The 15,446-nt window shown below is 34.9% G+C and overlaps 1 protein-coding gene across 1 annotated transcript in view; it reads left to right on the top strand.

Moving 5' to 3' along the window:
* Positions 1 to 15,446, top strand: part of col4a5 (collagen, type IV, alpha 5 (Alport syndrome)) — a 54,308-nt gene that overhangs the window by 11,660 nt on the left and 27,202 nt on the right. The window contains exons 2-3 of the mRNA XM_056258935.1: positions 13,111 to 13,170; positions 15,316 to 15,405. Coding sequence (XP_056114910.1) covers positions 13,111 to 13,170; positions 15,316 to 15,405 — 150 coding nt within the window. The remainder of the gene's footprint in view (positions 1 to 13,110; positions 13,171 to 15,315; positions 15,406 to 15,446) is intronic.

Below are 15,446 nucleotides of genomic sequence, written 5' to 3' on the forward strand. Positions count from 1 at the left end.
CATCCTTTTTTTCCCTTCCTGAAGTAGCTATGCTAATGTCTCCCCACATCCTTTGGCTAGCTTTACAGTGTAATATTCCAGCAATATAGGCCTACACGTAGACAGTAGACACGATTAACCGGTAGAAATTTGTCAACCGGTAGAGACTTTGGACTATCGTCTCCATCTTGGTTACGCTCATGTGATGTTGCTGTACTATACGCAGTCAAAAAAGCTTATCGTTTGCATGCGGTTTAAAAATAAGTGATTTTAAAGTGCAGTAAGCAGCGAAAGAGAACTGTCAGAGAGCCTGCTCATAAAGCGTGAGATAACTGAACTCAGTGCTTTTTGCTGCCGAATTGGGCTTGAACAGTGAAATACACACACTTGTGTGCCAAAGTGACCATGTATTTGTAAGTAAACACAGTCATTTATGTCTCAAGTGAACGTAAACAGCGGAGTGAACGGCCGACCGAGGATGGTCTGCATGTATCCTATGATCAGCTGCGCTCACCTCTAAGCGAGCACATGAAAATATGGATTAGAAACAAAAAATATATAACAAATTGTAATCTTAGGTGTGATTAATCGTAATTAATTACAGAAAAATGTGATTGTTTTAATAAATTGACAGCAATGTAATATATTGTGACTTTAAGGACATTTTTGTTTACTGTTGTAAAATACCAATTTTTTAGCCTGGTTAAAACCAGACCATTCTCAGTTGTAACTGAGTTATTGTCTGGCAAAGCGTCAAAGACAAATCATTTCCAGAGGGGCGTCACCAACGGACGTCGCGGATAGACCTAAAACCAATCAGAGCGATGAAGGAGATGACGTATGCAGAGCGGAGGAGAAACATCTGTTGTGTTGTTCTTTGCTCGGCTTTTAACAAAAAGTAAACGTTAAAATCGCGTAAAACAGACGCGATAGCTGATTCGAACGAGTGATGTTCGACGGTGGCATCCATCTTTGTAATGTAGGCTACAAAATCTGCTTCAAAATCCCAGCGCTGTCGTCATCGTGTAAAGCCCGCCCCAACATTTCTGATTGGTGCCTCGATTTCGGCGGATTGGAAATGGGCTTGAATGAGCTCTTTGCCAGACTAACTTTCAGAGCAAATCTAAATTTGCCCGGAAGTTGTCTGGGTTTTCCCAGGCTAGCAATTTTTGCTATTTCGGTAAAAATTTTGTTGAAGTTATACAGGTTGGGAACAACATGTGTGTGAGAAATTGATGACAGATTTTTTCATTTTTGGGTGAACTATCCCTTTATTGTAAAAGCTAATGTAACATAAGAAGGAAACCTTCAGAGGAATATTTGGACAGTTTATAGTACTTAAGTGTTTTATTTACTTCCGAGTGTGATATTATATGCCAGATGTAAACTTGCCCCATCAGAGTGACATCAGCCATGTTTTGAGGTAAAACCTGCTCAAGCCCATACCTGTGTTTTGATCCTTTTGAACATTTGCCAACTCCCAGTGCCCAACATTCAGGCCTCTAACCTGCATTCCTCCTTTAGCAGGATAAAGTCCACAGACTCCACATTTATATCATTCTTTTAACAAAAATGTGAAGGAATACATGTGACCTGGTGTTTTATGTGCTTGTAGTTTTGTGGTGAATTTGTTTTACAGCAATTTTTGCCTTGCTTTTCAAAAGTGCCATTGAGATGTTAGCAATTGTTTATTCTTTGGAAGTATTTGAGGCATGTTTGCTCTGGTACATGTGAAGTGTGAATAAAAGTGATCTAAAATCAGAAACATTGTAAAAAACAAAACAAAAAAAACATAAGGGACGTCTGATTCAGTGTTCAAAGATTAGCAGTAAAGAACAAATGGGAAAAATTGAGCAGACGGGAGAGGTGGTACGGTGCATTCCTGATGGATTTGATAGCAGTGTTGCCGCCTACTTGTGTAAAGTACAAATACCTGTTGGTAGAGCTACACGATTCTGGATAAATTGAGAATCACAATTCTTTTTGTTAAGTAAGATCACGATTCTCCCACAATTCTGAACAAACAATTAAACAAAATAACATGCAGTTTACTAGAGGTTCTGACAAAATGTTAATTGCTGCCTTCTTTTTAAAAATGATTAATTAATTTGAAAGAATTATTTTAAAAAAAAAAATGGTTTGAATAAATTATTCAAAGACTCACTCATAAATGCTTCACTTCAACAAATCTATTGAATGAATGATTCAGTGACAAATACATATTTTTAACACGTCGCAACCTAGTGGCGTAATGATGTAATCGATACAATCGTTATTTGAAGAGTCAAGTTACTTTCAAAAGGTGATTTATTGCTTCCATAGACATCAGTTTTTATATCTGATTCTGAACTATACGCTTTTATACCAGTTCTTCTGTAAAATTTGAATATTTGTAAGTTAACTGAATTGAAGTTGATTGAAAAGACTGTTTGTGAAGTGGTTTCATACCTATACATGACAACTGCAGATTTGAATGTTCTGGTATTTTTTTTGGTCAAAGGTTTAATAGACAGGCGAATCATCGTCATTTAGGAATAATATTGCGTGATTGTGATATTTTAACGATTAATTGTGCAGCTCAACATGTTTGGCGCTGAATGAGGTGATTGCATAAGTGGGCAATGGGCATATTAATCTTAACCAAGTTTAATTACTCACAAATCTGTTGAAGTGAGATATTAATGTTAACAGCTGGGCAGTATTGAATGGACTTTATTCTATACTGAATATGTAGCTAGCTAAATATCTTAACAGAAATGCTTTAGCCTCAGCTTAAGACCTAGAAAATAGGCCACTCAGTGTCTATGTGTTTATATGTCATTTTATAAGCCAACTTGTCAACATTAGACTGACCACTGTATAGATGTCCATTCATCCATGTATTAATATATTTCCTTAAGGGAGGAAAGGAGAGGTACATCAGGAACAAATAAATGATGCGTGTGTGTTTGGATGTAGTGTTGGGTCAAGGATTGGCCCTGATCTAGATGTCTTCTCCCTCTTTTATCTGTAATTGTATACTGTAAAACTTTGTCTCTCATTCTCCAGTGCCATGTCTGAATACTTATACCCATATACTAAAAACAAGAAATATGTTGTCTTCATACACAGATGTGTATATAATGTTTTTGAAAGATGTCTTGGTCACCAAGGCTTTATCAAAAGTACAGTAAAAACAGTGATATTGGGAAATATTATTACAATTTACAATAAATGCTTTCTATTTTAATCTATTTTAAAATGTAATATGTATTCCTGTGATGGCAAAGCTGAATTTTCAGCATCATTACTCCCAGTCTTCAGTCACATGATTCTTCAGAAATCATATATGCTGATTTGGTGCTTAAGAAACATTTCTTATCATTATCAATGTTGAAAACAGCATGAAACGGAAATCTTTTGTAAGATTATAAACGTCTTTACTGTCATTTGTGATCAGTGAGGGGTAAGTTACTCTAAAAAAGTAATTCATTACTAGCTAATATTTACACCTTTAACAGTGTAATTAGATTGCTGTACTAATTAATCTATCTAAAAAGTATTGCATTTCTAATTACTAATTACTTTCTAAATCCCAACCTTGTCAACAGACATGACACTGCTCTTTTAATTCTTTCAAATAAATAATATAAAATTGTATAAATTATTCTTGAAGTATTTAAAAGGATATGGTTACATTAAAAATATACATTTTAACATTTAGACGTTGATTTTTGATGTTAAAGGGATAGTTCACCCAAAAATGAAAATTAGCCCATGATTTACTCACCCTGAACCCATCCTACACTGTAAAAAAATTGCTGTAGTTATGCAGCTGTTTGCCAGTAACTTACTGTAGATTTAAATTGATGTATATTTACTGGCAACAGTTTGTTCAAAGTTAAATGAACATTAAACATTAACAAGTCTTTATCTTTACAGAATAAAATGATAAAATAACAATCTAATGCAAAGCATTCTGGGAACCAGAAATCTTCTTCAACCTTTTTCTGTTTTTTTTCCTTCAGATTTTGGTTCCCAGAATGCTTTGCATGAGGCTGTTATTTTAGTTTTATTCTGTAAAGATAAATACTTGTTAATGTTTAATGTTCATTTAACTTTGAACAAACTGTTGCTAGTAAATAACATCAATTTAAAACTACAGTAAGTTACTGGCAAGCAGCTGCCAGTAATACTGTAAGTTCTACAGATTTTTTTTACAGTGTAGGTGTATATGACATTCTTCTTTCAGACGAATACAATCGGAGTTATATTAAAAAATGTCCTGGCTCTTCCCAGCTTTATAATGCGGAGTCCATCAAAGCGCATCCATCCATTATAAAAGTGCTAGACACTGTTAATAAAGGCCTTCTGAAGTGAAGCGATGTGTTTGTGTAAGAAAAATATCCATATTTAAAACTTTATCGACTAAAATAACTAGCTTTCGGCAGACGGCTGCACGCAAGTCGACCTACGCCAAAAGAGTAACACTTGACGATGTATGACGTAGGAGTAGCGTAAGCTTTGACGCCTCTCGCGGTTCAAACAAACAGGGCTGGACAACCGCGTTCGTCATTACATTGTGTGTCAAGTTCAAGTTTTTAAGTCGGACTTTGAAAAACATTATTGGTGGGTGTATATCTGGAGAAAAACAATGGCATTGACATATTTTAAGATATGTCAGTGCAAGTGACTTTTAAAGTTACTTTAAAACAGCACAAATATGCATTGTAGTCTGGGACTAGTTTAAGCCTGGTCTGTGAAACAGAAGGCAGAAGTAGTTAAATTACAGAAAAATGAAGAGTAATCCCTTACTTTATTTTTTCAAGGGAAAAGTAAATAAATAACAGTAATGAATTAGGCCTACTTAGTAATCCATTACACCCAACACAGTTTGTGATCAACTTAATATATCCTTTTGAATTAAAGTATACATTTGTTTAATAAAAAAAAAATGTTTGGGCCGTATATTATGTTATAATTTTGCATAAAGTCTGTGTTTGAAACAAACTCTCTATAAACAATATTTTACTTTAGAATTAAAGTATCAAGTTTAAACTTGTAATTACACCCACTAACATTGAGCTGTAATATAATCTAAGACCTTAAAGGTATCTGTTCTTGTTCCGAAGTTGACACACTATTGAAATCCGTCTAAATGAGCCGCAGTGTTATTGGACGAGTGAAGAAGAACCAGGCCATTAAGGTGGGAGTGAGACAATCTGCGCGAGACAGACATTGCAATGTCCAAGCGTCTAGCCTGCTTTAAAACAAGGTTGTAATTATATAGCTTTTGTCAGATAGGGATGTGTGTGCTTCAATGTCTTTTTCGAACAATGAGCGGGAATAGATCTTGTTTCAACACGAATTAGTCTCACATCTTTAGAGAACCAGAGTGATGCGCTCCTTCCCTAAACAGCAAACCTATTTACTTTCCATGTCATACACACCCTTGCTTTTCAACTCTTGGGTCTTCCTCAGCTCCCCATGTTCTTTGCCTCTGTTTCACTCCCATCTGCTTCTGCTATTAGTGGTGAATGGAGGCAGTAGTGGCTCCCCTGTGTTACTCTGTTTCACTGTGTGCATGTGCACGTAAAGAGCAGCTAATGTTTGCCCTGTTTCCAGTAAACAGTAAATCAGATGAGGCTTTAGATCTCCAAAACATATATGTTTGGATTAGAGGGGGGAAAAGGAAATGAAATTATTACCTTTGTCATCCCTTAGATTTATAGTACATGGGATTTCTGATCATGCATTGTGTTGGTTTTTATTTTGTGAATGTGGATATTTGCAAGTAAGTAATTGCAGAGTAAGTACACAAATTTACTGCAGTATTTAATCGTGTTTTCCTTGGCCTATTAATGCTTTTCCAACGATGCTCTGGCATCCGTGGTATTTCATCATCTATCCTCTTCTTGTCTTGTGACAACACAGGATGTTTTTTTAGAAGGCTTTGACTAGAGACAAAATAATCTTCAAAACAAAATTATACTAGTAATAAGTTAAAATATCCTCTTAGCCTTGGTGAGCATAAGGGACTTCTTTCAAAAACAGTGATAAAAACTTACCGACCCCAAACGTTTGAAGGGTAGTGCATCCCACAATGCCCCCGAAAATTCCCGAAAGCATCTAGATCTAAGCAATCGCCTCAAACTGCTTTATGACAAAAACTTCAAGAGTGCTTAATTCATTTGAGCCCTGCAGTTTTAGATTCGTATGCAAGCTGGGTATGGCATGCAGGTTTGAACATGCTCTGTGGGGGATAGAATTAGATCTCCAGATTATAGTTCAGGTGAGAACTTGCCTCACATTTATTGGAGTGCCAGTCCACGTCCAGCACTTCTCTGCTGTGATCCCCACTCTGCGAACGTCATTGTAATTTTTCTTTTTCTTTTTATAGTTGCTCTGATATTACAAATGAAAGCTGATTCCAAGAGAGGAGCTGTTTATATAGCAGTCTAGAACTGTTGACCCTTACTGTTATTATATATATCAGCCCTCTTTCTAGCTTCCTCTAGTGGTGAAGGGAGGGACTCCATGGTTTATGAGCCCAGCTGCTGTTGCATAAACCGCTTTATACTGATCTGCAAATATTTAGAGAGAATGCTGTTTGTACCAAAATCACATTCGGAGCACCTGGACTTGTTGACATTGTTGAGTTTTAAACAAGTGCAGATTAGGTGGATAGTTTCTGCAAATATTGTGCCTTCTCAGACATTTTTTACTGCTTGCATGATAGGAGAAATATGTCGATTTCACTTTCTCTTGGGAAATGTGTGTGTATTTTGAGAATTTGATACGAGTTTTATCAGTTGGGTTAGTGACTTGGACACAGATGTCCAGCAATGTCCAGCAATTCATAGAAAGTCAGAAATTGTTAAAGGATAGTTCACCCCAAAATGCAAATTTTACATTTACCTCAAGTTGTTCCAAACCTTTATGAGTTTCTTTCTTCTGCTGAACACAAAAGAAGTTATTATGAAGAACATGGGTTACATATTACAGTTGTTGGTCCCCATTGACTTCCATAGTATCAGGAGAAAATACTATGGAAGTCATTGGGGACCATGAAACTGTTTGGTTACCATATTCTTCAAAATATCTTCTTTTGTGTTCAGCTGAAGAAAGAAACTCATACAGGTTTGGATCAACTTGACGGGGAGTAAATGATGACAGAATGTTCCTTTTTGGGTGAACTATCACTTTAATGTCTGATTTCATTAATGTGTGTTTTAGATGTAAACAATGATGCTTGTAAATGTGACTAGATGACAAACATCCTTAGTTTGAATTCAGTAACCAGACTTGTTTTGGTTGATGCATTCCAGATTAGGTGTTGGAGTAAATGACCTTGACTCAAGAGCCTCCCCTGCTGTCTGAGAACCTTCCAAACCCATACTTACAGTCCCAGTCCCACGGTCTTGCTGTGTCAGTGTGTGAGAGATGTATTTTTTCCTCCTTATCAGGAGCACTTATGCATACTGTTTTGAATCTAGCCCTCCAGAGAAGATATGTACAATGCAACAACATCACTGACCTGATTTCACCATTCAGGAACTGTTAAGATATGGTGTTGTTCCGTGATGAGATAACTTGCTTGATATCCAGAACATATTCTTCATTATTTTTTTACTAATAATTAAATAATTAAACAACAAAAATACAGCATATTATTATTACTGTATCATTATTAGTTTAAAATGCTAGATGTCAAGCATTTACGTATGTCTTACTTGATTAAGCATTTTAAACAGCATTTACATAAAAACAATAATTGTATTAATTCTAATAATATTGGTTATTCATTATAATTATTTATATCTGCATTAACACTGTTAACAGAGAAAACTGTTGTTTCCTATAGCATGCACTCTGTGGTGTGTAATGGCATTGTGGGATGCTATTTATCAGTTATTTATTGGTTCACTGCCCTTCAACAGTTTGGGGTCGGTAAGGTTTTATTACTGTTTTTGGATGAAGTCTCTTATGCTCAACAAAGCTGCATTTACCGTATTTGATGAAAAATACAGTAAAAAGAGTAATTGTGAAATTTCTATTTTAAAATCTATTTTAATATATTTTAAAAAGTTAATTTATTTCTGTGATGGCAAGGCTGAATTTTCAGCATCATTACTCCATTCTTAGTGGCACATGATTCTTCAGAAATCATTCTAATATGCTGATTTGCTGCTCTAGAAACACTTAAGCATGAAAGTTGGACTATCTGTAAAAAATATACTGGTCAAACCGATTGGTATAGGTTACTTCTGGGTTTTCCTTGCAGTCCTGGGAACAGGCTTCATTTTATTGTTCAGGTAAAAGTCAAGCTCCTCATTGAGTAGGAGACTTGTTGAGTTTGTTGTCATGTTTTGGCAACAAGACTATCTTCTGAGATTATACTTTGATACATTTGACCACCTTGTACGCACCTAATTCACTCGACTCGGCCTCAACTGGTTAATTGGTAGGTTGAAGGTCATTCTTTCTTTTTTTTTTTACTCCACAGGAATAGGGATAACAAAATCCAGGGATGAACCAGTGCAAGACATCAGAGAGAGGTGGTTTCTGCTCCATTAGATTTGAAAGAGTTGTACCCTAAAACATGTTTTAGAAGAGATTCTTATGGGCCTTGAAGTCATGAAAACCCAGCAGTGAGTGAGGAAAAGGAATGCAGTGAAATGTGTTATTCTTACTATTTATTGCTGAATGGTGCCTGGAGGGAAAAAAATAGCGTTTCAGTGTGTTTATGTTAAAACGTGTGAGAACAGTGAGCAAAATGGATTTGTCACACTGCAGGACCATTTCAATGAATTGAACGCTAAAAGGTGATTCAAAATGTCACAGCACCTAAAATGCACACTTTACCTATTTAGTTACAACCTAGAATGTTTATGTTTAAAAAACTAGTGTAAGATAACACATGTGATCCGTGTGTGTGTGTGTGTGTGTGTGTGGTAAACCCTACATGAAATGGGTGTTATCCCCACAAAGATGGCAATATCCAAAATCATTGTCCATGCGGGGACATTTTTTGGTCCCCATGGAAAACAGCTTATATACTAAGTAATGTTTAAAATGTAAAAATGCATAAAGTTTTCTGTGATGAGTATAAGGTTAGGGTTAGGGGATAAAATGTATAGTTTGTACAGTATAGAAATCATTATGTCTATGGAATGTCCCCATAAAACATGAAAACACAACATACCTCACTATGCATCACCTCTTTCTCCTGTCATTAACACTTTATGCTACTCCCGAATTTATCATTTACATACCCATTTGTGCTGTATGAACGTGTTTGTATATGTGCGTGTGAGTGTTTGATTGAGCCATTCAGACACACACATTATTTGTGGTCTGCTGCCACTTAGTTCTGTCTGCTCCCAGCATTCATTTGCCCTCAGGCCATCTTTCACTGGGGTCAGTTAATCCACCGAGCCCTAGACTGGAATTTGCATTTTGCTTCATTGGATGAATCGTTGCACTGCTTAATATTCTCCACTGGGTGGCCCTGTTCAAACTCTGTTCTTTAGACATACTAAAACATGTGTCAACACCTGCATGGATATCATTAGCAAAAATAGATTTTCTCAACTTTTCCAGTTACTGGCTAATATTGTTGGCTCATGTATGATACACTACCATTTAAAAGTCTGGGACGTGTAAGATTATAATAATAATAATTAATACTTTTATTCAGCAAGGATGCATTAAATTGATCAAAACTGTTGCGAAGTGCAAAGTCAGGCTAACATAATATGTGATAATAAATTATATTTAAATAATTTAATTATACACTTCTGCTTTGTGGTCAGTAAAATTAAAGAAATGTATACTTTATTCAGCAAGGATAGATTAAGTTGATCACAAATGGCAGCAAAGACTTTTATTTTGTTAAAAAAATCTATTTCAAATAAATACTGCTGTTTTTAAACTTTCTATTCATCAGAGAATCCTGTTAACAAAAATTGTCAGCTTCCACAAAAATATAAAGCAGCACATGTCTTTTATGTGAAAATTATAAAAAATGTTTCTTGAGCAGCAGCAAATCATCATATTCAAGCATATTCATATAAGCAGCTAATCAGCTTATTAGAATGATTTCTGAAGGATCATGTGACACTGAAGACTTGAGGAATGATGCTGAAAATTCAGATGCTTTGCATCACAGGAATCAATTACATTTTAGAATACCATTAAAATGTAAAACAGTTATTTTAAATTGTAATAATATTTCACAATCTCACTGTATTTTTGATCAAATAAATGGAGCCTTGGTGAGCATAAGAGACTTCTACTAATGTAGATATATATTTTGTATATAGTTTTGACCTAAATTGTGTTTTTGTGCATATATAACAGTCAGAATTATTCTATCATCTGAGTTTTTTTTCCCTCAGTTGTATAAAGTTTGGGGACAAATGTCTCACCAAAGGATAACAAAATATGACAACACCTCTCTTAATAAAAAAAAAAAAAAAAAAAATCAGTTTTCTGTTAGGGGTAGATATACTTATAATTAATTAGCTTTATATAAAACAGTAAAATGAACTGTCTCTCATGCTGATGCCAATACATTCTTTTTTGTCATTGTGAAGATGTTCGTGAGTATTTTACATTGAATACTTAAAGGGACGGTTCATCCAAAAATGTCAATTTTATCATCATTTACTCACCTTCAAGTTGTTCCAAACCTGTATGAATTTATTTCTTCTGTAAGAAGTTATTTTGAAGAATGTCGGTAACGAAACAGTTGATGGATTTTATTTACACTTTCCGTCATACATACCTAAAGTCTTGATGTTGATAATAAAAGTTCATAGATACTGTAAATGATGTGTCAACTGCCCTCAAGTATGAAGTGCATTGAACATTCAGTGCTCACAGATCATCTCCTCCTTTAATTCACAGGGCTCTTTTTCAATAGCAGAACGACTGAGTCAAAAAGGTGTGCTCGTTCCAATTGGTCTCTGTCTGCTCTTTCTGCAGGTCTTGAGATGCTCTGCCAAAAGATGAATCTTTTAATAACCCCCTGTTCAATTTCCATTGGGTGTGCTTTTGATTCTGATTTGACTTTGATTTATATTGTGTTTTTTATCATGATTCAGGGATGCGTTGATCTAAAATATTGAGGTCTCTTTAGTGTATATATTCAGCTGGGTGCTTAATAGTGTGACGCCTCAGTGTTGTTGATTTTAATATGCATGCATTGTTTAGGAATGTTAAAGGAAACTCTGTTCCTCTACTGACACCTGTCAGCCAGATCAATACATTGTGTGTGAAAGGTTAACCGTATATAACATTGCTGACCTAAGCGAAACTCACTCGGCTTGTCTGTTTTGACCCTGACAAGCTCTAAAACTGTTTGCATGTGTTTGACTAGCAGGACTGCTGTTCATTTTGTGCACTCAAACATGTAGCAGACATTTTCTTTGTGGCTTTTGCTAGTGTAGTTCGCTATGCAAAGTTGCTTAGAACATTTTCATAAATCTCTGCTCTCATATTGAAGAGTACACAATCTCACAATAATAAACAGATAGTTGTACTTCTCAGAGCAGTGATCTCATTCTAATATGCTGATTTGGTGCTCAAGAAACATTTCTTCTTATTATTATCAATGTTGAAAACGGTTTCATATTTTGTGGAAACTGTGATACATTATTTTCAAGATTTTTTTAATGGACAGTTCAAAAGAGCATCATTTATTTGAAATAGAAATCTTTTGTAACATTATAAATGTCTTTTTACTCTCACTTTTGATCAGTTGAATTCATCCTTGTTAAATAAAAGTATTTCACATTTAAAAGCTTAAAATTTAAGGACGATTATTTAATTTCTAATGTTCCTGTTTGTTAATCTTGTTTTAAGAGTTGGTGGTTATTTCTAGAGAAAGCAAATAGCGCCATCTAGCGTTTGTATGAAAAATACCCATGTGTCTTTTATAGCACAAAAAGAAAGCAACTACAATGTACAATCAATTAATAGCTGTACTTTATCATTTATTCTGATTCATAAACAGTGGATATCACTCGTAAAGCTGTAGACATGTTTTGTATTTATTTTCCATTTTGTAATGAGTCTTCTGCACTCTTGATATTTTTCCAACATTAAAGAACTATGAATATTACATTTGATGAATGTTTAAAATCATGTTCACTATTATATCAGTTGCATAATAAAAGCTATTCTGTATATTGCTGTGTCCACACCACTAGGTGGAAGAATGTCACGATTATTTAACACTATTGCCTCTTTTCTAACACTGTCAGAAAATGAAATGTACCTATTGCAGATTTACGGTATTCACACATATTCTATTTTCAGTGAAATGGTATTTTCCTGTGAAGGCTGTAGTCACTTGGTATTGTGGTTTACTACATCTGTTTGAGAACATTTGTGGAAGCTTCATTATTTGTATCAGGATTGATGACTTCACTGATCACCTGATGATTATGAGTTGTGAAACTTCATTTAAATAGATTATGAAGATGCTCTTGAACAAAGAATTGATTTATGACACTGAAGTGTATTTTATAGCTAATGATCATTTCATCTGCATTCATTAACGGTTAAAAGTTTGGAATATTTAAGATATTGTCTTATGTTTTTGAAAGAAGTATCCTATGTTCACCAAGCCTGCATTTATTTGATCAAATTATTAATAGTATTCTTATTATTGATGTTGAAAACAGTTGTGCTGCTTAAGTGTTTTTCAGGATTCTCTGATGAAAAGAAAGTTAAAGAGAACAGCATTTATTTGAAATAGAAATATTTTATTACATTATAACTTTTGATCTATTTAATTCATCCTTGCTGAAGTACTAATTTCTTACCGACCACAAACTTTTGAATGGTAGTGTATCAACATTGATAATAATATGACATGTTTCTTAAGCAGCAAATCAGCATATTAGAATGATTTCTGAAGGATCATGTGACACTGAAGACTGGAGTAATGATGCTGAAATTTCACAATATTACTACATTTTACAATATTACTGGTTTTACAGTATTTTTGTATCAAATAAATGTGGCCTTGGTGAGCATAAGAGAATTCTTTAGTAAAAATATCTTAATTATTACCTTTCACCGGTAGTATATGTCTCCAAAATATGTGGTTATGATATGAATAATTGTGTTTTGTGTCTTCAGGCGTGTCATGGCTGTGGGACTGGATCGAAGTGTGACTGCAGTGGGGTGAAAGGAGAGAAGGTTAGTGTTTATCCACAAACAAACCTCCACATATATATAAGCTGCGTTCCATTCGACATGGTCTCTACGCAGTGTTCGTTGCTCCCTAGTCACTGAGGATGGGATATCTGTTGAAGTTCACTTCACTTGATAAAATGTGTTCATTCGGAACACCGTGCAACATCATCACTTTCAGACAAAAAAATGGAGTCACTTGCACATATTAGAGAAGTTTGTGGTATGATGACATAATATATTTCTTTAAATAAATATAATAACATTTACCATACTTTAATGTACAGTACATCCATGTGTAGGCTGCCTATGTAAATGTTTATACAAATGTTTAGTTATTATTAATTAATATAAATTGTCAAAGTTGAAAACACTAAACTGAGTGATAAATGTCTATTGTGATGTCTAGTGTGAAAGTAACTAACTTTTCATTAGATTTTACTCTAATCATGATGGTTACACTGTAACGGTCTCATCTCACAACTGCACCTGGACTAAATAAACTCAATAAAACTGCTGGAGCCTCTAATAATTTGAAATGCATTTATTTTAGTCAAACATTTTGCAGTACTAGAGTGATGCGCAATACTGGTGGATACATTTCCCTCTTCACTTCCTGTGAAGTGATATGATTTCCCCCTATTCCATATGCCTTTCACAGTGCCTTCTAACTGAACATGTACAATCCCTTTGGATTAGAATCTCACTGGTGGAATACCCTGTGAAGAATACCCACTTCATAGGGCATTTATGATCGAATGGAACGCACCTTTTAGACTGATGTCCATAGGCTCATATAAATGTGTTAATGCGTGTATGTTGTTCTAGCCTTTTCAGTAGGCCTAGGTATATTCTTGAGCTGCACGATTAATCTTTAAAAGATCTCGATCTCAATTCAAACACCCACACAATCTTATTCCTAAATGACAACGATTCGCCTGTCTATTAAACCTTTGACAAAATCATACCAGAACATTCAAATCTGCAGTTGTCATGTATAGGTATGACACAGCTTCACAAACAGTCTTTTCAAACACACAGTACCATTATTTCTGTTACAAATATTCAGATATATGATTACAGAAGAACTGGGATAAAAGTGTATAGTTCGGATATAAACACTGATGTCTACGGTAGCTATCAAAATCACCTTTTAAGTCTTTCCCCGCCAAACACAGAATTTTCAGAGTATCCGTGTTTTAGCTGGTATGAGGTAGGGGGCGCTATTATGCATCTTCTGAAAGAGGACTGAATCTCCATGCGAAGACGATACATTTGTCATTGAATCATTCATTTAATAGATTTGTTCAAAAACGCTGACTCTTCCATTAATGAAACAAGCAAAATATTTGAGTGAGTCATTGAATCATTCATTCAAACTGATTTTTTTTAAATAACTCTTTCAAATTAATTAAATATTTTTAAAAAGACGGCAGCAATTAACATTTTGTTAGAACCTCTAGTAAATTGCATGTTATTTTTTTAATTGTCTGTTCAGAATCGTGAGAGAATTGTTATCTCTATTTAAAACCAAAAATTGTGATTCTCAATTTATCCAGAATCGTGCAGCTCTACTATATTCATTTGTCAAAATGAAGTGAACATGAACTCAACTTAAGCCTGACTCTTTTCATTTTAATCTGTGCCTCCAGAAGTGCTGCACTGGGTAATGTATCACTTTATGCTCAGATGTTAGTGGTTTTGAAGACTTTACACGAAATAACAGAAAACTTTTTATGCGTTTTGGCCGTTCACAACACCGTTATTGTCTCTGTGTGAACCACAAAAACGCAAATTTGTGAAATGGTCAATTTCATGCATATTACGTGTTCATGTATAATACAGCGTTTTTAGTCGTTTCCGCGGATCCATGTGAACGCGGATCGTTTTGACTATATTGTCGTCTGTACGCCAAAAACGCGAAGGAAAAACTTTTCCGTTTTTAGTTCATCGTTGTTGTATAAACATGCCCTTAGACACTAGTCTGATTGGATCTTTTTAATGTTTACAATATCTTTTTTTTTTCTTTTTCTTTTTCTATGTGCATTATGTTTCATTTTCTTCTAATTGATGTGAACTTCTCTGTACATCCTTTATGACTTTGGTCTCTTTTATGTTGTTCTTTAAATATTTTCCTAACTCTAATGACAGGGTGATCGAGGGTTTCCAGGTTTATCAGGCCAGCCAGGTGTTCCAGGTTTCCCTGGACCAGAGGGGCCGATTGGACCTCGTGGAGAGAAGGTCAGTGGTCAGGCCATTATGATATTCATATAATCATATGC

Source organism: Rhinichthys klamathensis, unplaced genomic scaffold (genome assembly GCF_029890125.1).
Source record: "Rhinichthys klamathensis goyatoka isolate OS25496 unplaced genomic scaffold, OSU_Roscu_1.1 h1tg000161l_1, whole genome shotgun sequence".
Classification (NCBI taxonomy): domain Eukaryota; kingdom Metazoa; phylum Chordata; class Actinopteri; order Cypriniformes; family Leuciscidae; genus Rhinichthys; species Rhinichthys klamathensis.